Source organism: Serinus canaria, chromosome 19, assembly GCF_022539315.1.
Source record: "Serinus canaria isolate serCan28SL12 chromosome 19, serCan2020, whole genome shotgun sequence".
In the NCBI taxonomy this organism is placed as follows: Eukaryota; Metazoa; Chordata; class Aves; order Passeriformes; family Fringillidae; genus Serinus; species Serinus canaria.
The window spans coordinates 1,213,963-1,238,462 of NC_066332.1; the positions used below are offsets into that span (position 1 = coordinate 1,213,963).

A 24,500-nucleotide genomic window follows, 5' to 3' on the forward strand; every position below is an offset into this window, starting at 1 on the left:
GAACCTTTGTGGAGTTAATGGTCATGTGAAGTAATGTGAGACTTTCCCTGGCTGGTGCAAATCCAGGTGGAATTGGCCCTGCTGGGGGAGGAATGGGCAATCCAGAGGGAAGCAGGTGGGAGAAGGAGGCACTAGACCTGCTGCAGCTGAGCTGATGCAGTGCCCTTTTGGGAACTGATTCCTGCACCAGCTGTAAGAGAGTCACAGACTGAAAGGATGGAGCTTGGGGTGTGAAGAACCCTTTGGAAATGGTCCAGGGTCAGTGCTGCTCTGCTGAGGAGGTAAGTGAAAACCTTGGGAAAAGGAGGCTTTGAGAATTAACCCCCAAGAGAGGGATGTGGTGAAGGAAGAGAGGACAGGGCCAAAAAAAACAAGGGGGGAGAGGGCAGAGGATGCATCCAAATGAAGGCACAGATGGAGCAGGTGACTCCCACCGAGCACGGTGTGATGAAGCAGACAGGATAAAGTCTATAATGTGAGTAGAAGCAATGACTGATAACAGATCCTCTCCCCAGAGGTGTGGGTTTCTGAAGCTGCTGAACAGTGAGTGTGAGCTGTCCCTTCCCATCCCTGGGCAGCAGCCCTGGGAAGGGGGGAAGCAGGGCAGGTGCTAAGGGTGCTGTGGGTGCTGCACATACCTGCGTGGGGAGAAAGCTTCCTCTGAGTTTGAGTTAAAAATCAGGCTGAGGAAACCTTTCTGGATGGCAAATACCACACAAAACTCTTGAGAGCAGCCTCTGCAGCAGCTGGGCTGGGGCTGTCCCTGGACCTCACCTTGCCTGGAGAAGCCTTGGGTGGGGTGTTTGCTCCTACAGGTGCCCTGGCTGCCTCATTAAATTGCTGGAAAATGCCATGTCATGTCAAATGAAGCTCCTGGAAGATACTTTTATCCTCCAGTTGCTGTCGGGCACGTGGTGTTTGTGTCTGGTGCGGCTGTTATGGGGCAAAGAAACCAGCAGAGCCATGACAAAGTTCGTTTATGACCAAAACAATTTTACAGGGCTGGGTGATTGTTTTACAGTTCAAAGCTGCTTATAAGGGAATTCCCTGGCACGTGAGGATCCACAGGTTGCCATGAGGCTTTAGCATTTTCATCAGTGTGGGAGGAATGGAGCCAGGGAAACCTGTCTAGGGCTGAGGTCTGGGGGCCTGGTGCCTGTGCCTGTCCCCAGGGGTGTGACAGCAGCCTGGTGCTGTGCCCACCTTGGTGCCAGGGCGGTGCTGGGGCTCAGCTGCCAGGTGAGCAGCTGGAGCTGGCTGGGCTCCCATGGGCCGGCAGCAAACACTGGACTGCTCAGCCAGTCCCAGTCACCCCTCCGATGCTCTGCTGGCCAGGAGGGGTCGGATCGGCCCTGGGGACACCGGAACAGCGGCAGTGAAGCCGTTTCCGCGGCTGTGAACGCTCTCCCGGGCTGCGGGCACAGCAGGAAGGCGCGGTTGCACAAGAGCGCGGCTCACACAGGCGGCCGCTCCGGACCCGTTCTGCCAGTCCGGCCGGTGCCCGGATCGGCGGGAGTGCCCGCGGGAAAGGCAGCGGGGCCGGGCCGTGCCGTGCCAGGCTGGACCGTGCGGGATCGGGCCGTGCCGTGCCGTGCCGTGCCGTGCCGGGCTGGGCCGTGCGGGGCAGGACCCGCAGCCGGAGCGCTCCCTGTGCCCGGCGCTGCTCCCATCGCCCGCTGCCCTGCGGGGTCCGTGCTGTGCCCGCAGCAGAGCTGCCCCAGTCCGTGACCAGGTTTGACGGGGCACAGGTGAGAGCCAGGCAGAGGTGTGTCCCGGCAGAGCAGCTCTGGGACAGTTTGCTGTCCTGAACCATGACAGACACTCAAAGGCGCTCAGCATCCAGAGAAAGCCGCTCTGCCTGCTCCAAGGTCTGCGATCGTTCCTGCAGCTCCGGCGCTGCCCTGGCTCCCCGCAGCAGCCAGGCACCGCTGAATCCTGCAGATCCTTTTCCCCTGCTGCAGCCCCGAGCAGAACGGGAGCGCTGGGGGAGCCACCAGCACCGGCAGGGAGAGGTCTCTGAGCCCCTGGACTTTATTTCCCTGAGCCAGAGAGGAAACTTAAAAGTCTAAAAACTCAAATGTGCCCTAGAGTTGTCCTCTCCCAGTGTAGGCGTGATGCAGAGCCATGGAAAACCAAAGCCTCAGGCATTTTACTCTGTCTTCTAATTCAAGGAACTTTGATTTTACTTTTCTACTCAGCAAAACTAATCCTCCTCTCTGTAATTAATATGCTGCTCAAATGGATTCTTAATTACAGATAAATCACAAATCTACACACTCAACTGTTTTGCTTTTCAAGTAATAAAACAGATCATTTGTCTTCCTCAGATGAACAGAGCCCAACCAGCACACCATTTCCCCCTTTATGAAGAATTCATTTGCCTTAGAAAGAAGGTCTTTAAAAAAACATTGCAAGGATTTCTTGAATAGGGGATCAAAGCTCCCACACTGCTGGAAACCATTTTTCGCTAAACAAGATGTGAGTAAAGGGGGAAAAAGTAAAAGTTTTTTGGTAGTGGTTGGGATTACAACACCCTTGGGAGGGACGAGGACGTGGGGTCAAGAAGTGGTGACCAGGTTAGCAACACAGGGAACAGAAGGGCAGCACAAAGGAACAGAAAGTGGAAATGGACAGCTGAATGAGGACGCATGTTTCTGTGCTGCAAGAGAATGGATGCTACATCAATTCATACTGAGAGCTGAGGGCTGGGGGCCTGTTAATGGATGGGGGACACAGCAGGGGCCAGAGGTCAGCAGTGTGCTCAGCCCGGCTAATTGACTCTCATGGGCATGCAGGGAGGGTGATGGAGCACGGGCAGGGCGTGGGGGGCACGCTGTCCTGCAGCCCTGACACACCCCTGAGGGACAGATGGACACACAGGTGTCTGATTCTGTGACTCTCCTCCACAGAGCACAAGGGCTTGTGCCTAAGTGGTCTGTCCAGGGTCACTTGTGTATGACAGGGAAGAGGTACACCAGCAGCTGGGTCCTCATCATTTCATGTTCTTCTCTGGCACAGAGAATATTTGAAAATTGAAATATTGAAAATTGAAATATTGAAAATTGAAATATTGAAAATTGAAATATTTTTACCTCTTTTTACAAGGCCAACAGATGTGAGCCTGGCTGGATTTCTGCAGGAGCCCACAGCTGCAGGGATTCGGACCTGGCTGTGCACGTAGTGGGATAAATGCACTCACCTGGGCTGCTTTGCCATCTGATGGGTTTTTATTTCAGCTCTGTGCCTGGGGCTGCCCTGCACCAGCCCAGATCCCTGAGCCCTGGAGGGGTGGGGCTGTGTCAGGGACAGGAGGGCACCTGGCCCTTCCCCACCCACCTGTACCTGTATCCTTGCTGTGCTCCTGCAAGGACAGCAGTGACACCAGGGGCTCTGCCCACATCCCATGGGCATGCTGCCAGCAGCTCCAGCGGAGCAGGCAGCGCTTTGCTGCCCTGCCATGGCTGTCCCCAGCCCTGGTGTCACAGCCAGGCAGGCCAGGGGGCTCAGGGAGGCTCTTGGCCCCCGTGGCTGCCCCTTGGCCTGGCACAGGAGGATGTTTCCTCTCTGCCATGGTGCAGCTGGAGTGGGAACCCCCTGTGAGCAGGCTCTGTGCTCTCCCTCGCAGATTTGGGTCAGGGACAGGGAACAAAGGCAGGTGTCCTGTGCCTTGTGGGGTTTCTGCTGCTGGCACCCGAGGGAGGCCCTTGTCTGCAAGGCTTTAGGCACCGTGCTCAGAGCAGGAGAGTGATGAGAGCCACAGGAGCCTCAGAGGGTGGTCAGGGTTCACAGAATCACAGAATCACTGGGTTGGAAGAGACCTTAAAGACCACTGAGTCCAGCCCCAACAGCTCAGCCAAACCCTGGCACCCAGTGCCACATCCAGGCTTTGTTGGACACCTCCAGGGATGGGGATTGCACCACCTCCCCGGGCAGAACATTCCAGAACTTTGTCACTCTTTCTGTAAAACATTCTCCCTAAACAGAACAGGAAGAGGCTCCCCAGGGAATGGCAGCCAGAGCTCCAGGAGCTCTGGGACAGTGCTCCCCGGGGTGCACAGGGTGGCATTGTTGGGGTGTCTGGATGGTCCCTGTGGGTCCAGCTCAGGATGTTCCACGGTCCCTCGCTCCTGGCACAGGGCTCTCTGCCCTGGGAACTCCTCACCCTGACACAGAGGGATTTCCCAGCTGACCCATGGGGAGAATATTCCGTTTCCTCACTCTTGGATCTGCCAGCAGCATCCCTTGGTGAGTGATGGATACTGGAGATGATTTATGGTTCTTTGTTACACAAATGTCTCCACATTCTTCCCCATCCTCCCGCAGCAACCAGCAGAGAGCAGGAGCCTCAGCCTGGGAACTGCACCCAGGATGCAGAGCTGGGTCTTTATTCACTGTAAATGCACTGCTGGGGACACAAGAAAGGGAAATGTCACCGCTGTGGGGCTCTGCACCCCGGCCCCAGGGTCTGCTTCCACCCATGTGCTGGGAAGTTAAAAGTCTGGCAAAGAAAAAGTGCTATAAATCAGGCAGAGAAGGACGGAGGGGAGGGTCAGGCTTACCCAATTTTTCATCTCAAAGTTTGTTATTAAAGCAGCGAATGTTACAGGAGGAACAGCCATGGACTGTATGTCTTAGAGCTCTTGGATTTCAGCAACATAAACCTTTAGCCCTCGAGACTTTTACTGCATTAAATAATTTCTGTTGCTGCTAATTAAAATTCTGTTTGTTTTCCTTCATGAACAACCAGGAAAAAAAAATCTGTATTCTTTGATCTGATATAGATTACTAGAGTTACCTGCACTATTGGATCTCACAGCTTATCATAATGAATAAATACATTAATTAAATAAATTCTGATCTTAATCTGGGCAAACTTTCTTGAGTGCCCTGAGGAGCTCAGCCAGTTGCCAGGTTGCTCCTGCCACGGCCTCAAGCATTTCTTTTTTCGGACACCTTGCGAGGCGGGATTTTATGAGCCCAAATCAAGAATTAGAAGGAGTGGTTGTGCATGGGGCAGCACCCGCACCCTCCTCTGCTCCGTGCTAGGCTCCAGGCGGAGCCAGACGGGGCCACACGGAGGCACCGGCAGCGCACAGGGGGAAGGAATTCTCCCTTGTCACTCCCGTGCTGTCGCGACAGCGCTCCCATGTCGCCGCGGCCTAGCGAAGCCTGCCCGCGCCGTTGCCATGGTAACGAGCCGCCATGCCGCCCGCGGCCCGTTGCCATGGCAGCGGCGCTCGGCCGGAAGTGCTCCCGCTTCCGGCGGCGGCGCGGGGGCTGCTGGGAGCGCGGCAGCATGGAGACCCACGAGCTGTTCCGCCGCTTGGGCGCCGGGGCTCGCTTTGACGTGCGGCGCTTCGGGCTCGACGCGCGGCGCTTTGGGGTGAGGGGACACCGAGGGGAGGGCTCGGGGAGCGGCCCGTGCGCGGTTCAGGCTCCGGAGCCCCGTCCCCCCCCGGGCGCGGCGCTGAGAAACGGGGCCCGGCCATGGCGTCTCACCCTCCTCCTGTTCTCCCGCAGGTGGTTAAAGGGAACCGCGGCAGCGTCTCGCTGGAGAGCCTCGACTTCTTCGGGAATAAGGAGGGAGCCCCTCAGGGAGCTGCCGAGGAGGGCAGGGGGCTCGCAGGGGCTGAAGAGGAGGTGAAGCAGCAGAAAGATGGAGCAGGGAAAAACGATGGAAAGAGGAAAAGAACGGCAGAAAGCAGTGAAGGGAAAAGAAAAAAGAAAAAGACACGAGGTATCTGCAGACACAGACACGTGGATCCCTGGCAGAACCATCAGAGAATCCCAGAATGGTTTGGGTTGGAAGGGACCTTAAAGACCATCCAGTTCTGGGTTCCTTGGCTGGTCTGGCTCAGAGCTGATCTCATAACTGGGCTAAGATTCAGTGCTGAGAGCTGGGGATGTGGTTGCCATCCTTCTGGAATCTTCATTAGTGTTCTTGAGAATGAGAGAGAAAAGGTTCCGAGATTTTTTTTTTATTTGTCTCCAAATAATGCCTGCCTGTATTTTACTAAAGGAAATTTCAATTTGTTTGCAACTTCCAGGAGCAGTATCAATGCCAGAGCTGTCAGAAAACAACGCAATAAAGTGGATGTCCTCTCTGGAAGCAAAATTTGAAGATGCAAAAGAAAAAAAGCCTACTGCAGAGAAGCTTGAACGCTTGAGGAGAGAAAAGGTGGGACCAGGGAATTATGGTGCAACAAGAGGTGCCTGGTATTCAATCCAAAATTGGGGTTTATTTATGGTGGTTCCTCATTAGAGGAGGGTGAAGGAGCGTGGGGGAAAGAGCCAGGGGTGGAATCCACACGTGGTGAGTTTATGGTGTAAATTAAAAAGAAAGAGTTTGTCTTTTTCCTTGCAGGTCAATCGCTTCAGGCACCAGCACAGGATCAGCATTCAGGGAACAGATCTCCCTGACCCCATTGCCACCTTTGAGCAGCTTCAGGAGGAGTACAAAGTCCACCCTAAAATCCTGGAGAACATCCAGGCTGCAGGCTTCCATGCCCCAACAGCCATCCAGATGCAGGCAATCCCTGTCATGCTGCACGTGAGTTCTCTGGGGCTCCAGGGATCCTACAGAACCTGGGGCTGGGGCTGCCTTGTGCCACTTTCAAAGCTGCATCAGCTTCATCCTAACTGACAGCTTGGCTTTTTCAGTTTTCCTCATCTGTGCTTTCCTGAGGTATTTTGGGTCAGTTTGCAGCACTGATGTTTGTGGGAATGGAATTTGTACTCTTTATTTTCCTGGCTGAAATATAAGTTTGGTTTCTTTTCCTTACAGGGTCGGGAGCTTCTGGCTTCAGCTCCTACAGGGTCTGGGAAAACACTGGCATTTTGTATCCCTCTCTTAACACATCTGAAACAGCCCAGGAACAAAGGATTCAGGGCTCTGATCATATCACCCACCCGAGAACTTGCCAGCCAGGTGTGTGTTGAGGGAATCTCACCCTGATGGGCTGCACTGTTTGCACTCTGCATCAGCAAAATAGCTGCTTAGTAAATATTTTTTTCCTTTATTGCCCTCACATATCAGAAAAAGCTCATTTAAATGTTTCTTTCAAGTCTTTTGACTTCTGTGGAGTAGGTACATATCTATTATCTCAGTCTAATCTCAATGATTAGATTAGAGGCTCAAGATTCTTTGATCATATTTTAAACTGCCCAATGCTCAGGTGCTCTTAAAACCTCCTTTCCTACTTGAGATTGCTATGAGAGATTTATCTGTTTGTCCCAAAGTTGGAATTTCAAGGGATAACTTTATAACAAAGCTGTGTTATTAAAATGAAATAAAAATGCCACCTTTGGGCAGCTTTTATTCATGTGAAAGAGGGAGCCACATGTGGTAGTGATGTGAATAATGTGTGTTAAAAGAGCTGCATTTTATTTTGCTAAGGAAACCAGAGAGATTTCTCTTAACTCTGAAATCGGGGTGAGGTTTGAAGCTCTAGCTTCAGGATTAGGTTGCCCAGAGCAGCTGTGGCTGGTCCTGGATCCCTGGCAGTGCCCAAGGCCAGGCTGGGCAGGGCTTGGAGCACCCTGGGATAGTGGAAGGTGTCCCTGCCATGGCAGGGGGAACTGGATGAGCTTTAATGTCCCTTCCAACCCAAAGCATTCCATGACTCCACGATGGCCAGCAGGTTTTTTGGTTAGGAAAGCTCATCAGCTCAGTTTGGAAATCCAATCTCTGCTGCCTTTCCAGACCCACCGGGAGCTGGTGAAGCTGGCAGAGGGCACAGGCTTCAGAATCCACATGATCCACAAGGCAGCTGAGGCAGCCAAGAAGTTTGGGCCCAAGTCTTCCAAGAAATTTGGTAACTGTTCTAATGACTGAAGTACTTCTGAAAAATATAAAAGTGACACTGACCTTTCTCTTTGGGCTGTGTGGTTTTAAAGAGGTGGTTAAAAAGTGGCAGGGAAGAAATGGGAAGTGAGAGGACACGGCCTCTGCTAAACTGTACCTCTGGCAGATTGGGTTGGATCTGGGATTCTCAGGGCTCTGTTGTTTAGGTTTATTTTGTGTCTTTTTTTGACATTCTGCTTCTTACCTTGTAATAGATATACTGGTTACTACTCCCAACAGACTCATTTATCTGCTGAAAGAAGATCCTCCAGCAATAGACTTGAGCAGGTAGGAGAGTCTGTTTGCAGTGTGCTTTGCCACTCAGAAGTGACTCTCCTGAAAACCAAATCTCTTGTTCCTAGCGTGGAGTGGCTGGTGGTGGATGAGTCAGACAAGCTGTTTGAGGATGGCAAGTCAGGATTCAGGGACCAGCTGGGCACAATCTTCCTGGCATGCACCTCCCACCTGGCCAGGAGGGCCCTGTTCAGCGCTACCTTTGCCCACGACGTGGAGGAGTGGTGTAAGCTCAACCTGGACAACCTTGTGCTGGTGTCTGTTGGGGCAAGGTAGGTGTTGTCTGCTTCATTTTTTAAAAAAATTCATGGGAAATTGTTTTTTCTGCATCATCAGCCTGCTTGGTTTTGTGGCTGTTGTTAGTCAGCACTGCAGGTTGTTTGTCTCCAGAGAAAATTGTGTAGGCACGTAGATACTTCTCTTGTGTTGAATAAAGTGTTATTTTCCTTTGCCAATTACTTTATCATCAAATAAACATCAATCTTTGGAGCGTGCACTGGTTTTGTTGTGCAGTATTTCCCATCCACCAGGTTACAATTTCATGGGGGTTATATATAGTACATATATTTATTAATATATAAGTTTTTGTTAATGTATATAAAAAATACTAAAGTGTTTCTGTTGGATTTCTGGTTTCAGAAACTCTGCAGCAGAGACAGTAGAACAAGAGCTGCTGTTTGTTGGATCTGAGACAGGAAAACTAACAGCAATGAGAGAGCTTGTTAAAAAGGTATTTTGGAGAGACTAAGCATGTTCCTCTTCCTGTTCACCTGACCTGTGGTCTGCCAGAGACTCCCAATTTCCCAGGTCAAACATTTCTCTGTGACACACATTAAACCATTGCCCGAATCTGCTGTGTCTCAGTTTCTGCAAGGAAAGACTTTGGAACCTGAGATAAACTTACTCTTTTGCAGGGTTTTGCTCCTCCAGTCCTTGTTTTTGTACAGTCTATTGAGAGGGCTAAAGAGCTCTTCCATGAGCTTATTTATGAAGGCATCAATGTGGATGTCATCCATGCAGACAAGACTCAGCAACAGGTAGGAGGATTTTATTTCTTTTCAAGAAAAGCTTTAGAAAGAAAGGTAAAAGCAGGAGTGTTGGAATGTAACTCCAGGTAACAGTGGCAGCAAATTCCTGCAGGCTTTTGGTTCAGAGGTTTAGTTTTATTCTTTAACATCGTGACAACTTCAAGGAAACAAGTTCACCTCCTTTCTCAATTTGCTATTGGGACTGCTTCCAAATATCTAATTTGTTCTTTTCCTAGAGAGACAAAGTAGTGCAGAGTTTCAGAGCTGGGAAGATCTGGGTGCTCATCTGCTCTGCATTACTGGCTCGAGGGATGGACTTCAAAGGTGTGAACATGGTCATCAATTATGATTTGCCAACGAGTGCAGTGGAATACATCCACAGGATAGGTGAGGCATGGCTCAGAAATCACCTTTCTTTTCCTCATTTCTGAGGTCTTTAATGTAGATGCTCAGCACTCTGTGAACCTTATTTAGATGTTTCAGACATAGCTGTGCTTTCATTCACTGGGAACAATGTTGGGGTTGGCTGCTTGGTATGTTCTTGGTCTGAACATGCATCAGGAGGCTGGGGCTGAAAGGGAGATGTCTAAAGTAAAATCTCTACTCTGCAAAATGTGTGCTTGGCAGGTCGTACTGGCAGAGCAGGACACAGAGGGAAGGCAGTCACTTTCTTTACAGAAGATGATAAACCTTTATTACGGAGGTAATACGTGCATTAATAACGTCTTTATTTCTTGCTTTAAAAAGAAATCACCACAAAACAAAAGACCAACAACAAACCAGCCAGTTTGTTTGGTTTGCTGTTTTCCACAAAAATTATTTATCACTTGTCCAAGCACTGGAGTTGATCTCTTCCCTCCTCTCCTTTCCAGTATTGCCAACGTTATCCAGCGGGCTGGCTGTCCTGTGCCAGAATACATAAAACATTTGCCCAAACTGCAGAGGTATGTTCATTTCAGCAGTTAACCACTCTGTTAATCAGTGCTTTTTAATGACTTGAACTAGAAACCCTAGTAATTTCACCTTTCTTCACTAAATGTTGTTCTCAGCAAACAAAAGAAGAAATTCATTAAGAAACCTTTGACGAGAGAATCCATTTGTACCACCCCAAAGTGCTTCTTGAAAAAAGGCAAAAGAAAAATGTAAGTAGGTTTTGCTGAAGAGGAGGTAAGAGATGCTGTTTATCCAGAAACAGCCCAGAACATTTAAGCAGAGTAACAGATAACTTGTTTGGATGAACCACCCAGTCATAATGATTTTAGTGATGAAGTTTTAGTGTCAGTATCTGTCTACTTGGATTAATGACATTTTGCCTTGTGTGGTGCCATGTGTCAGGTGACAGCAGCCTGAGTTTAAGCCACTGGTTATGTTCAGGTGTCTTGATCTCCAATGTGTTTCTTGTAGGAAAACTACAAAGGAAAATCCTAAGGGAAAGAAGAAAGGTAAAGAAGACAAAAATGGCAGTAAATTACAGACTGTTGCAGAAAGCTGAATTCGGGCTGGTGAGCTGGGGCTGACACCTCTGTCTGTGCTGGAACAGAAGAATGAGGATGGCAGCGATGGTGAAGGGAGAAGAACATTTCTCATGTTTCCTTTGGGGTCAGGGTGGAGGTTTACATGCTAGAAAGTCTCTACTGCAATGCCAGAAGAGAATTCCTGGATGCTTCTTATAGGAGCTGGAGCATGTGCTCGTGCAGTGAATGCTGTGTATTTCTGAGAGTAGTTCGAAACCAGCATCAGTTTGTGTTACTTTCACACAGTTTTGTACTGCTCCTTGAAAATACTATCTGTGTTAAGATCGCCCCTAATACATTTTTTAGACACTTCCAGGAGATTCAGTGACAAAAACCAGAATGTTTACCATCAGGTTTGATAAATGCAACTGTCAGAGACTTCCCTGGAACCTTCCAAAAAGCCAAAACAAACCCACTTGTATGTGAAAGTAAAGCCTGCTCTACTGTTTTTCTTCTATAAAATTATTTTGAAATAAACTGATATATGCCAATAATTTTGTATGGTTTTATAACTGAGCCTGAAACTAGAATAAACAAGGTCATAAAATGCTAATTTGGAGACCTGTGTGTTTGTGCAGCCTTGGTGGAACAAGTCTGCAGGCAAAAAAGGCCCAGCTCTGTACATTTTCCCTCTCTTCATCTGCCCAGCGTGTTCTCAGCCCACCAGAATTCCAGTCAGGCAGGAATGGCTTCTTTGCAACTCCAATCCTTTCAGGAAGAATGTCTGGGCAGGATTGTCTTGGTTTAATCTAGTTTGGATGGGGCAGCCGCAGCAGCCTGTGGCAGGGCCTCAGCACCCTCAGGGAGGAGTTTATTCCCAATATCCCATCTCACCCTCCCTCTGCCCCTGTGAATCCATTGCCCCTTGTCTTGTCACTTTCAGGCTCTTGTCGCATGTCCCCAGGTGACCCCTGCGGGAGGTCGGGCGCAAAGGCAGCACTTTATTTTCCTTTTTACAGAAAAGCGGTGGTTTGGATGCTGGAAACCGGCGTTCCTCAGGGGCAGCCGGGGCCACTCGTCCCCATCCAGGCCGTCCTGAGGCTACCCCGGGGTCGTGGGGCTGAGGAACCGAGAACCCGCAGGGCTTTGAGGCGGTGGAGCAGGGGAATCGAAGGGCTGTGGGAGGGAGGAATGGAGCTGGGCTGTGGGGCTGTGGAACCGAGGGGCTCTGGGGCTGTGGAAGCGGGCAGCTGCGGCATCGTGGGGCTGTGGAACCGAGGGGCTCTGGGGCTGTGGAAGCGGGCAGCTGCGGCATCGTGGGGCTGTGGAACCGAGGGGCTCTGGGGCTGTGGAAGCGGGCAGCCGCGGCATCGTGGGGCTGTGGGACCGAGGGGATGTGGGGCTGCGGTTCTGTGTGGCTGCGACACGGAGGAGCTATGGTGCTCTTCATCTGTGGGGCTGTGGAACGGAAGAACCGAGGGGCCGCGGCTCTGTGGAACGGAAGAACAGAGGGGCCGTGCCACTGTGGAACGGAAGAACCGAGGGGCCGTGGCTCTGTGCGGCGGTGGCTCTGTAGAACGGCGGAGCCGAGGGGCCGTGGCTCTGTGGCTCTGTGGAACGGCGGAAACGAGGACCTGTGATTCTCTGGGGCTGTGGACCGGAGGCACCGAGGGGCCGTAGAACGGGGGAGCGGCGCGGCCGGAGGCGGTGCCTGCCCGGGCCGGCCCCGGAAGCCGCCGCCGCCGCTCCGCTGACAGACGGCGGGGCCGAGCGCGAAGATGGCGCTGCGGCCCGGGCCCGGCGCGGGGGGCGCCGGCGGGGCGGGCGGCGGAGCGGCCGGGGCCGCCAGGTCGGTGGTGACCGGGGGCAGCGGGCGAGGGGCTGCGGAGAGGGAGCGGACAAAGAGGGGAGGGCGATGATGGGGAATGAAGGGGACGCGGGGAGGGGCGGAGATGGGGGCGATGAGAGGGCTGGGGTGGCGGCTGGGAGTGCGGGTGGGATGTCATGGCAGGGGGGTCAGGGCCCGGCCGGGCTGTGCGGGGTTTCTGACGGGCGTGTGGGGGTCCCAGGCTGGATGTGTAGGGTCTCAGGTGTGGCACATCCTGGGTGCGATGTGGGGCTCGCAGGTGTCGTACGGGGGGGTCTCAGGTGAGGTTCGTGGGATCGTGGGTGGGGGTCCCAGGTGGGGTTCGTGGGTTGTCAGGTGAGCTTTGTGGGGTCTTGGGTGGGCTGTGTGGGTCTCAGGTGTAGTACCTGTGATCCCGGAGGGAACATCAGGGGCCCAGGCAGGATGTGGGGTCATGGATGGGGTGGCGAGGTCCCAGGTGTGTTGTTGGGAATGCAGCCACGGTAGCTCTGCATTTTGCTGAGATTTATTCACATTTTGGGGGCCCAGCTGATTTTCCCTGGTGTGTCCAGGCTCGGGCAGTTGTGCCTCACTTGCTGTCAGGCTCTGCAGCTGCCATCTCAGATGTTGGGGTGGGAAGGATTTGGGGGTTCTGCCAGCCCTGCTTGGTGCCACCACAGTAAATGTTCTGTCACTGCTGGGCAGGTCTGTCTGTCTTTCTGTCTGTCTGTGGCCTCCTGAGACCCAGCCTCCCTGGGGACTTCCCTTTTTCCCTCCTTCTCACAAAGGGCACCTTGGCCACAGGGAGGACTGAGGAATCCTGTCAGGAGAAAAAAAAAAAAAAAGCCAGTGTTAGAGAGATGTTGCTGTGTTTCTGGAAGGGTTGGAAAACGGGATTTCACTACCTTTGAAGACTCTCATAATGCGTTTTTTTCAATGTAGGTTCTTGTCTGCTATTTATCTCCTGTCCTACTTCCAGGGAGGATGAGGAAATTTTGCATTTGACAATTAAGCTCATTGAATGTCTTGGGTATCTGAATCCCATGGTTTTGTCAGTGTTATTGGGAGTGTTGTCATTGTTGTCAGTTTCAGAAATAAAGGTTCTGAGAAATAAAAGGATTTACAAATCACCTTTGCCCATTGATAGTATTTTGGTTTCTTTGAGGACAAAGTCTGGAGGTAGAGGAAAAGTTCTGTCCTGTGTCTGTGTGGGCTCTTTGCCAGATTTCACTTCAATTTTTGTGCATTTCTGCCATTCAGAAATACGCTCACAGTCTGTTGCATCGATGGAGTTGTACTGCTTGGGAATTAAGGGTTTAAAAATCCACTTGTAGATGGGAAAATGCTCTGTGTGGTTTGGAGATGTTTCAGTGAAATCTCCATTCACAAAAGGAGTTGCTGCTCCCCACGCTCCTGCGTATTGGCTGAAGCTGTTGCTTGGTTGGTTTGGGGCTTCTTGGTGGGTTTTTTAAGCTCCATATTTAAAATCTCCGTTTATTAGGAATGTACAGATTTCTAATATTGCTTTAAGAGGTCTGTTGCAGGGTGATCACTTTGTTCCCTTCATTGTGTTTGTGCAGCGTAGCCAAGGCGCTCTCACACAGCACCGTCCCTTCGCTGGCTCCCTCAGCCACGAGAACCAGCTGCTTTCACTGATTGCTCTGGGCAATTCTGCACATCCAAAAAAGCAGTTCAGTCATAAATCCCCATTGGTGGAGTGGTTTGTGGCCGTGCCAGCGTGGCTGGTGCTGGCAGTTGCACACTGAATCCTGGAGTGAATCCGTGGTGGATCTGAGCGGCACGGACGGGGCTGTGCTGCCAGGGCTTGCTTTGGACTAGCTCCTCTTCCAGTGGCCTCTAATCAGTTGAGGGTTTTTGCTTGATTGTTTCTTTTTATTTTTTTTTTCAGCAGAGACTTATAAATAAACCAGGAGCTCTGTAGAAAGGGATAAATATTTAATAGTTCGGCCTTTACTTGCTCCCAACAAGCAGTGGTACCTCCCGACGCTTGTTCAGTTTACATTGCATTTGCTGGTTTGGAGAATTCTTGTTGATCAGGTTCCCCAACAAGAAGGGAAGCATGAAGCTTAGAACACTTCTGCATGCTTAGGAGATCTTCAGAAATTACATTTAATATTTCATCATTCTGTTTGTTTTCATGTTGATAGTGTATGCCAAGGAGTGGATTAAAATGACTGAGTTGAGTTAAACAGACTTTGGCTGTGGTGAGAACCAAGCCCTGCACATGTTTGGGGCTGAGCTGTGTGAGTCTGCAGAGTTCTTCAGAGGGAGAACCCCACATGGTGGGGGTGGAGGATGGCAAGATTGGACCACTGGGAAGCACAGGTGTGTGACAGTTGTGAAGGAGAAATCGGCACACAGTGCTCAGGGCTGAAGAAGAAGCTTCAGGATGATGAAGATCCTGAGTAGAGGATGAAGTGAAAAGCAAATGGGTTGTCTTGGTGACCGTGTGACCCGCTGTCTGTACAGTGGGGAGGTGCAATTTGCTCCTGGATAAATGCATAATTTAAATGCCTTATTTTATCTTAGTGCTCATATTACACGGCTCTTTTATATTTATAAACCAGGTTGGCTTTCAGGACTTCCTGCAGCCATTTCTGATGGCATTTTCTCTTGTACTCTTCGTCAGTTTCTTTTACATCCACGCTTGAAACTGAACATTGAATATCTATAAGTGTGTTTCACTTCCACAGCACTTTGATGTAATAACTGCCTGGGACACTGAGTGAGGTTCTTGTTTGGGAAATTGCTGCTGACGTGGGTTTCTGCAAGTTGCTTGCAAATGAGAATTTTAAACTAGATCCCTTTTTGCTGTTTGGCAGCTGTTTGAGAGCGAGGGCTAGCAATTTCCATTAGGATTTTAGTTGAAGTTTTAATGGTTCTTCCTTTAGGTGCACTTGACCCTCGATATGTGAATGAATGTTTTCTCCAAGGTTCTTTTTTTGTTGTAATTATATAATGGAGAAAATAGAAACTCCATTATTTTGTGATGTTTCTAAAGGGGGCAAAAAGTGATGGGGTTTTGTGGATAGTTTATTTTTCTTCAGAAAAGCTGTTCCTAAGCAGCTGAGAAGTGTTCTCTGGTGGTCCTGCTGAGTCAGATACTTCCAAGAGGAGATGTTTATTCATTCCGTGCTTAGCCCACACACCAAACTGACCTGTTCCCAAGCTGTGTGGGTGCTGAAAGTCTCTTGTGGGTGATGTGGATGAGTCAAAGCCGTGTCAGGGCTGCTGGGAGGATCAGATCTCTGCTGGCTCTGCACTGCCGGGGTGCTTTGGGATCCCGCTGAGGGATAGCGTTTTCCCTTGGATGGGCTGGGTTCTGTGGGACTTGCAGGAGCAGCTGCAAGTGCTAGAAGGTGGGAGGCTCCTGGTGGTGGTCCTGACGTGGAAGTCAAGGTGGATTTTCCTTTTGCACTGAAGTGACAGAATTTCATGTACTCTTGTTTTCCTCCTGCAGCTTCATGTTTCCCGTCGCAGGCGGTTTGGGCCCCCCTCAAGGTATGTATCAGCTTCACATTTTGAGCACAAAATTCTTGACTTTGTTTATGGAAATTAGACCTAAACCAGGTCTGCAGTGATGTTCAGAGGTGTGATTATTAATTGAACTCCATGGCTGGTTTTTGCCCTTGAATTCAGCCCTCTCACTCCTCTGTTGGGAAACCTCCTGTGTCACCAGAATGTGGATTAAAAGTCCAGGAAAACTACATCTCCCATTTTAACCTGAACTGGCCTTTTGGATTCTGGTGTTATTTTGAGTGTGGTATTTCACCTCTCTCTGCTTCATCTCCCAGCTGTGTATACCCATACTGTGTGGGTGTTGCAAGACCTGGTAAATATTTACAAAGCACATCAAGACCCCGGGACAAGAGTCACAACCTGTGTGGAAAGCATTAATACAATGGGAGAGCCTCAGCCTTAAATTGCCTTTGTTCTCATTCCTGATGCAGTGCTGTTTGTTTAATTAGTGGAAAATATGCAGAGAATTTATGGGGAAAATGGAGAGTTTTTTATTAAAATCCCAGGGACTGATTCATGGATTATTCCTGCCTGTGTCATGGCCTCCTGGAGTGTTTTTGCATAATTATCTCATGGTGTGCTGGTAACAAGTGCATGTTAGTGTTTGTCTCCCAAGACAGCCAAATGTGAGGCAGGAAGATACTGAAACATAACACACTTGCTTTATGCAGTGAATTAACACATTCCAGCTTGATTTGCCCAATTTTGTGCACGTTTAGCTTTTACTGACAAGTATTGTTACCATTCTAACACGTGTAGTGGGCTAATTAACCTAAAGTGTGCTAATTAACCTACAGGCAAATTATCCAGCCAGGTCAGAGTGTGAAGTTGCTTTGTGAAAGGTTGACTTTATTTCCCAAGATTTCTTTTCAGAAGCTGCTGGTTTCAAGAGAAATGGGAATTACCAGCACCAGTCACCCTGGTTAATTAAATCTTTTTAATTGGAAATGACCCTTCTAAAAATCATATGGGAAGAAACCCACAGGGAATCTTTAGGATGGTGGGATAATTCATCAGCTTAGTTACTGAAAAGCCCTGTAATATTTTTCTCTGTAGACTGACCAGTGTTTAAACTAAGGAGATTCTGGGGCTGCCTGCAGTGTAGCAAATGTTATTTTTATTTTTAAACAGTCCAGCACAACTCAGAGTTTTTTACTTTCCTTTGCTGGTTTGGTAAACAAAAAAGATCAATTAAATGGCGGAGGCAAGGGTAGGAAAGGGAAAGAAAAAAAAGCTTTTAACATTAACTTGGCACTTGGCTTGTTTAATGTTTCATTGCAGGGATGATTCCTATGCAGCAGCAAGGGTTTCCAATGGTTCCTGTCATGCAGACCAACATGCCAGGGATGATGGGAATGAATTATGGCTCTCAGATGCCTCCTGGACCCATGGCCATGCAGGTGTGTGGCAGGGAAATGTGGGCTGAAACTGCAGAGCCCCAGACTGGTTTGGGTTGAAAGGGACATTAAAGGTCATCCAGTTCCACCCCTGCCATGGGCAGGGACACCTTTCACCAGCCCAGGCTGCTCCAAGCTCCATCCAGCCTGGCCTTGGACACTTCCAGGGATGGGGAGTCCACAGCCTCTCTGGGCACCCTGTGCCAGGGCCTCACCACTCTCACAGGGAAGAATTTCTCTCTAATATCCAGTCTAAGCCTGCCCTCCTTCAGGTTAAGACCATTCCCTCTGTCCTGTCACTATCATTTTTCTTTTTCCTTAAGGTAACTTTGTCTTTAGTGCTGCCCTTGCTAATTGAGGAATAAGAATGAAATATGAGCAGTAATTTTATATTTTCTCTCTTTTATAATCTATTGTTTTCTATGTAGCACCATATGTGTTAATGTACAGAGTTGCACTTTGCTGAAATTCAATGTTTTTGCATGACTTTCTAACCAAATTGCTGTGTCACAAATGGAATTTATTGTTTTGCCATGTCCTTGCACTCCCTTCCCTCCCCCAGCTGCAATTTATTATGTTATTCTGGCAAAATTTATAGTAGGAAGATGTTTTTATGAGAGCTGGTCTAAAAATAATAAACAACTTTTGTTCTCTTCCTACGTGTTCTGAGACCAAATGCAAAATGAGTGGTAAGAGAAGTAAATTATTTTCTGGCTCCTTCTATATTAGACAGCTTTGCTGCTCTGAATGTCCCAGAATGTATTTCTCAGCAAATGCTTCTGATACAGTTTATTCAGACAAGGTTCCTCTTGGCTGTTATATATTGTCTGGGAAATGCCTAGACCATGTTTTCCAGCATCTGTGGTTGGTAGGAGGGAATATAAAAATACTATGAAATCCCTTAGAATAGGAACCAGAAATCCCAAGGAAACCCATACTGAACGGTGTAGGATGGCTGTAGCCTTGCTGCTCTTGGGGCAGGTTGGATTTGAAGAGCTGATTTTTGCCAGTTTTCCCAAAAGCTGTGAGTCTGAGTGCTTGTGGAGAGGAAGAGTGCCATCTACTGAGGGCACTGCTCCTCCAGCACTCCCTGGCACCGCATTCTACAGGCTCCACCGTGCTGGCACTGCCAGTGCTCTGGCTTTTTCTACAGGGGGAAAAAAATACACTGGAGCAGAAAACCAGTGCCCTGGAGCTGTGTGCTGTGTTTGGTTGCAGGGTGGCATGGCCCTGGGGCCGATGCCAGCAGCTGGAATGCCCTACATGGGACAGGCCTCCTTCCTGGGAATGCGCCCGGCCGGCCCGCAGTACAGCCCCGACATGCAGAAGCAGTTTGCAGAGGAGCAGCAGTAAGTGACCCTGCACTGCTCTTGGGCAGTCCTTCTGTCAGGGGGAGATGTGCTTTCTCTGGAGCAGCACTGTTTGGGGCTCTAGAATATTGCTGCACATTCCGTTGCCTCTGAAGTTTGTGGTGCTTGTCCAGGTCTGAGGAGAAGCAGGAGTGTGTGCACCAGACCATCTGAATTTGAGACAGTAGAAATGGAGAAATCAAGCAAAACCTGAAGTGACAAGTCTCATAAAAATATCTATAGATAAATATAATTTTTTTAAAATCATTCTCCTTTAGGAAGAGGTTTGAACACCAGCAGAAGTTCTTAGAGGAAGAAAGAAAACGACGGCAGTTTGAAGAGCAGAAACAAAAGCTGAGACTACTGAGCAGTGTGAAACCCAAGGTATGGCCTGACAATGTTTCTTTCTTCAGTTTTTTTTTTAAATAGTTTTTAATGGGAGGGTTTCTTTTCAACAAGCAATCAGTGGGAATTGCATGAGATGCCAGATTATGGCTTGAAAAACCTCTGGAAGAGTCAGTTCTTTACACACTCTGCCAGCAGCAGGTATTGCTAATTCTGGTACTGAAGAAGTGTGGGTATTGGAGGAAAACTGAGCTGTTCTGTCAATTCTTCAAAACTTTTTCTGTGCTCTTTCAGACAGGTGAAAAAAGCAGAGATGATGCTTTGGAAGCCATTAAAGGGAACTTAGATGGCTTTTCTAGAGATGCTAAAATGCACCCAACACCAGCAACACATCCAAAAAAGCCAGGTTTGTAATTTTCCTCCTTTTCCAAATGAAGATAAAACTCCAGCATTTAAATCCTCAGCAGGGAGACTAATTCCAACAAGTATTTTTATTTGGTCATACAAAATGAGTGGATTAACAGTTTTGTAAAATCAAGTGTCATTGTGGCAACTGTTTGCTAGGTCAGGGTATGAGGGTGAAATATTAGATACCAGCCTTTATTAAAAGACTTGAAGTCTTTAACAGAAAGCCTCATGTGCTGTGCTAAATGTGAAACATCAAGGAAATTGATAAAGCGTTTGTTCTTTTCTAGTCAAAGCATTAATTAATGTTTTGCAGAGTGCTTTTGAAGATGAGTAGTGGTATTTAAGTGCTAAGAATGATCAAAACCATATATAAAGGCTTGAGTGGAGTGTCACAGCTGGCTGATGTGTTGTTGGGCATGGTCAAACCAAGCCTCTGTTCTCAGTAATTATATGGCAACAATTGCCACTTGAGACTTCTTATGGTCTGTAGTGTAGATTTTTTACTGTCTAGCCTGAAACAAAGCTTACCTAGGCCAGCTTTTTCCTATATAAAATTGGTGTGTTTGCTGTGGGTCAGTTTGCTTGGTAAGTTTGCAGTTACAGGTGGTCTCTGACAACTTCCCTCTGTCTGTAGCTTTGCCTGTCCTTCACCAGTTCTGTTGAAATGGGTAACACTGGAAGGGATCAAGCAGAAAATTGTCTACATCAGCAGACATTCCTTTTGTACTTTCTGATACATTGCTGAGTTTCCGTGGATAAAACATTCCTTTGAGGGAGAATGTCCCCCTGACAGACCCCATTATGTCCAGTTTGAAATATTACCTCTGGATTTCTTTTAACCCTGTCTGCTTAAGAGGGACAGAATACTTTCACAGCCAGTGTTAAGAACCAGGTTTCAGTGTTCACATCCTAAAATCCTGGGAGAGAAGATGCGTGGTTGGAAGGGGCTGCTCAGTTTTACCTTGTGCCAGTGACACCCTTCACGTGTCAGCACACCGACTCCACGCTGCTCCTCCTTGCCCGTGTGCTGTGTGTTCCCAGTGTTTGCCACTTTTCCCACATTCCCACCCGTGACCCCTGTTCCTCATCACTTTGCCTTGTGTGTTCATTCCATTTGCAGATCATCCCACACCATCCCATTGTGCTGTATCTGTTTCCCATTCTGCTTTTCTCGATGATGAAGAATTTAGTGACTTTATACAAGGGCCTGTTGAAACCCCCAAACTGGTGCCTCAATCCACCTCTCAGCCTTTCCATCCTGCCACTGAGGCTGGGCAGCTGCTTTCAGAGAGGGCTGTGCTCCAACCTGTCCCTCCAGCCCAGGCTCCAGTGCTATCCACCCCGCATGGTACAACTGGGCAGGTTCCTTATTTTCCTACCTCTGCATCTCCATCCAATACCCATAAAACAGGTAACTCTAAAGTGTCTTCTTTTACATGTCACCCTCTGAGCTACACAAAGTCTTTGCTTAATTTGTTGGGGTTTTTTTTTCAGTCTGGCTGGAAAAAATAATTTAGGCAATTAAGCAGAAACCTGCTGATCCATGGAAAAAGATTATTTAAGTCCCCTTCTTGCTTCCCTTAGAACTGCCTGTAAGAGCAAGTCATGTGTGGATCCAAATACTGCTAAATATACACATGCCTGATCTTAGGTGAATTAAATCTTGTGTTTTAGCATCATCCTAAATCTCTGGGGTAGAAAAAGACACAGTTGAGATGGTGGTATATGAAATAATGATTATGCTGCTGTGGAGCACTTGTGTGCTTCCTCCCTTGGAAGCTGAAGGGATGTTGGTGAGATGAACATGAATTTTGGAGATGTAAGTAGATACTGGGCACTTCTGCTCCTGATGCTTGGATGATTATGCAACAATAATCCTAACACAGGAAGTAGTTTTGTGTCTTCCTCCTCTTACTTGCTTTTTGCTTGTTGAGTTTGTTGTGTTTGTGGTAAGTAAAGGGCAGAACTAGGCTCTGAAAGTGTCCAGAGAGGGTGGTGCTGTTGGTCTGAGCTGGGGCTGATCATCTCTAACTCATCAGTGGTACCAAAAGTGTGGCAGTGCAGTCTGGGCAGTTCATAACAAAGTATAAATAATTCCTCCTGCTGTTTATTCAGGCTCTTCCTTGGAGGAGAAAGCCTTAGCTAATGGCTCAGATGAATCTGAACAAGAGCAAACCAAACTTAAAACGTCTGAAGTTGGGCACAAAGCCTCAGCTGCAAGCCAAGCCCATCCCAGTCTCACCAGCAGTGACTGGGATGTTGTAGGTGGACATGAAAGTGGTCCCACTGCTGCTGCAGAGGTGCACAAGGCTTCAGAACAAAACAGAGCAGTTGAAGAGTGTGGTGAGCAATCAAAACGTTTGACAGAATTTCAGTCTAATGAGATGCTGCTTGGTGCTAACGCTCTCTTCACTAATTCCAAGGCCAACCCTGCGTAATTTTGCTCTGAACGCCTGCTTGAATAATATGTCAGTGCCTCCTGCTCCTTGCTCAAAGTGTAACTGCCATGATTTTGCTCTGAACTTTCTCCATGTGAGTTTATTGTTGTAATCACCTTTAACATGTTTGTTCGATCAGGTTCGCTGTTTTAAAATATTCTGTCCTGTTTTGGGGAGAAAGAAGTTGTGCTGTCTGAAGATATTTAAAAAAAAACTGCTTAGGGAAACTTACCACTAAAGATGGTCAATGCCATGGTGGGTTTTAATCTTTTAACCTTGAGGGGATAAAATCTTGACAGGTTAAAACTCTTAGCTAGTTAATACTTGCTTCTCAAGTATTTGCTGCTCATACACATTATGTGTAAAACTACCTGAATATTCAAAAGATGGTCTAGAGGAAAACTTTAAACAGGGATTTGATCCAATTTGGATTTTGTTAAAACTGTTGACTGAGTATGGAAGAGGGGTTAAAACTGAAAATTAAAACAAGATCTGAGGAAGTGGCAAATTTATTTTACTTGGTTGGTGAAATGGAAGGAATTGCTTGTATTAGAATGTGCTTGGAGTTGTGGGATAATTAGAAATTAGATTGCAGTCAAGAGGGAATCCATGTGGAAGATGAGGAGATGCAAGGGTACTGAGAAAGACAATGAAATCTGAAATGATGCTGATTTTGGTCAGAGCTCCATCCAAGTTGAGCATAAAATCTGCTGAGGGAGACTGAGGGGAAGAGTCCCCATAGTGGAGAAGGAAATACCCGATTTTTGGGGAGTGAAGTGTGGCAGATGATGTTACAAAAGCCTGCAGGAGTGAAGGTGGCTGTGGTGTCCCCTGGAGCTGCAGACTGGGAGCAGTGGATACAGGTTATATGAGGTTCAGTCCCTGGGCTGTTGGTGCATTTCCCAGGGGAGGATGTTCTGGGGGAACATTGTGGGGTTTATGGTAGGTATGGATTTATTTATTCCACAAATAGCCCTCATAGCAGGGAGCTGATGGGAAGCTGAATTTGTTCTGACAGAACTGCTGTGAAACTTGAAGACAGGGAGACTTCAGGTTCTGTACATCTGGACTTTAGGAGGGAGGCACGTGAGGAGCTCCTTATTTCATTACATATAACTATAATCTATTACTGCCACATCATTCTAGTTATTATTTCATATTCCTGCAGTATCTGTTTTTCCTCTGAGCACAGTGATTCCTATCTGAAATCTTTGCCTGAAATGCTGAATGATGCTGACCAGCTGCGGTGTAGTCTCTTCAGATCATTGTGCTCTGTGTCCTAATACACCTGTTTTTCTTACTGAATGGAATACCTTTAGGAGTTGGAGTGTTCCCTCCCCAGGACCCCATCCAGCAAATTATGCCTCCCTGGATTTACAACGACAGCTTGGTCCCAGGTAAAGCAACCAGTGGGCATTTGGCCAGGTGGGCAGTGCAAGGTGTGAATGTACCTGTGCTTGTATGGCCATTTATTGATCAAAGCTTCATTCCCTCATCAAAAGATTCCTGGATCTTTGATGTGTTACATATTTATGGTGTCTTATCTGCATTTGAAGATATTTGAAAACAGGGGTTTTATTCGAGCATGTTAACAAATTCCAGATTAAACATTTATGGCAGCAGCTTATCCCAGCAGAGGATGCATTGCTGATAATGCTGCCTTCATGGGTATTCTGGTTTTTGGCATGTCTTGTAATTAGACAGGCTCATTTCACAGAAGGCTATTTGTCTTCTGTGTGTAAATAACACAGTGAATAGGAAATGAATTGCTGTAGTAAATATTGATTACACTGAGGTTTAAGTGCATGAGGCTCTTAGAACTATCTTTTTATATGGGTTATCCTGCAATTTCATTAAAGAAATGTGGTTTTAAATGCAGCACTAAGTGTATTTGATATAAAATATTTCTCAGCTTAAGTTAAACTTGTCTGTAAAGACCATCCAATAACACATTTAGATGAAACATGGTGATACAATACAGTGCCAGAATGCTCTTGCCTTGCCTTACCTTACACTGAGTGCTCTGATTTGATATCATGAGCTTGAGACAACATAAAAAAGCAATAATGTTTGATAAGTGCAGTTGTCACTGTCTAACACTGCCTCCCTCACAACAGAGCTGTATAAGAAGATCTTAGAAACCACTCTGACTCCTGCTGGGATTGACACAGCCAAGCTCTACCCCATCCTGATGTCCTCGGGGCTGCCCAGGGAGACGCTGGGGCAGATCTGGGCCTTGGCCAACCGCACCACGCCCGGGAAGCTCACCAAGGAGGAGCTCTACTGTGTGCTGGCCATGATAGCAGTGACCCAGGTAGGCTCCCTCCTGGCACTGCACACCTCCTGGAAAACACTGCTTCTCTTCAGCTCCAGAGGAGAAGCTGCCCTTGTGACTTCAGTGGGGTTATCATCTTAGCAATTTCATCGCATGCATGTCAGTTCCTCTTTAGTGTCAACTGAAGTTCTTAGATATAGGTACAAAACACATGTGTATATATATATTTAATATCAAATGCAACAAGTGACAGGACAAGAATACATGGCCTCATGCTGTGCCA

At 48.1% G+C, this 24,500-nt stretch overlaps 2 protein-coding genes across 11 annotated transcripts in view; both read left to right on the forward strand.

Annotated features, from left to right (window-relative positions):
* The first annotated feature begins 5,257 nt into the window (after window positions 1-5,257).
* Window positions 5,258-11,232, forward strand: DDX52 (DExD-box helicase 52). Its single transcript, XM_009094832.3, has 15 exons — window positions 5,258-5,383; window positions 5,521-5,737; window positions 6,048-6,178; window positions 6,365-6,550; window positions 6,785-6,928; window positions 7,703-7,814; window positions 8,059-8,131; window positions 8,206-8,409; window positions 8,777-8,867; window positions 9,052-9,174; window positions 9,402-9,552; window positions 9,793-9,868; window positions 10,038-10,109; window positions 10,215-10,307; window positions 10,570-11,232. Exons 1-15 carry the CDS (start codon window positions 5,297-5,299, stop codon window positions 10,655-10,657), a joined length of 1,848 nt encoding a protein of 615 aa, XP_009093080.2. The 5' UTR covers window positions 5,258-5,296; the 3' UTR covers window positions 10,658-11,232.
* A 1,147-nt stretch (window positions 11,233-12,379) lies between these two features.
* SYNRG (synergin gamma) overlaps window positions 12,380-24,500 on the forward strand; it is a 37,407-nt gene continuing 25,286 nt past the window's right edge. For 2 of the 10 annotated variants that reach the window (XM_030230906.2, XM_030230907.2), the window contains exons 1-8: window positions 12,380-12,468; window positions 15,947-15,987; window positions 17,287-17,405; window positions 18,621-18,751; window positions 19,030-19,135; window positions 19,391-19,502; window positions 23,262-23,339; window positions 24,060-24,256. In XM_030230906.2, coding sequence (XP_030086766.2) covers window positions 12,398-12,468; window positions 15,947-15,987; window positions 17,287-17,405; window positions 18,621-18,751; window positions 19,030-19,135; window positions 19,391-19,502; window positions 23,262-23,339; window positions 24,060-24,256 — 855 coding nt within the window. In that variant the 5' untranslated portion in view covers window positions 12,380-12,397. Of the gene's footprint in view, window positions 12,469-14,528; window positions 14,812-15,946; window positions 15,988-17,286; window positions 17,406-18,620; window positions 18,752-19,029; window positions 19,136-19,390; window positions 19,503-20,624; window positions 20,916-21,619; window positions 21,848-23,261; window positions 23,340-24,059; window positions 24,257-24,500 lie in introns of those variants that run through there. The other 8 variants (XM_030230901.2, XM_050981622.1, XM_050981623.1 and 5 more) reach the window with 8 other exon arrangements.

What these genes read in the sequence shown, in the direction of transcription:
- DDX52 (XM_009094832.3), top strand. Translation starts at nt 5,297, where the DNA reads ATGGAGACCCACGAGCTGTTCCGCCGCTTGGGCGCCGGGGCTCGCTTT. An exon ending in CCAGCAATAGACTTGAGCAG is followed by an intron (nt 8,132 to 8,205) that starts GTAGGAGAGTCT and finishes TCTTGTTCCTAG; the next exon opens with CGTGGAGTGGCTGGTGGTGG. An exon ending in CTGGTGTCTGTTGGGGCAAG is followed by an intron (nt 8,410 to 8,776) that starts GTAGGTGTTGTC and finishes TTCTGGTTTCAG; the next exon opens with AAACTCTGCAGCAGAGACAG.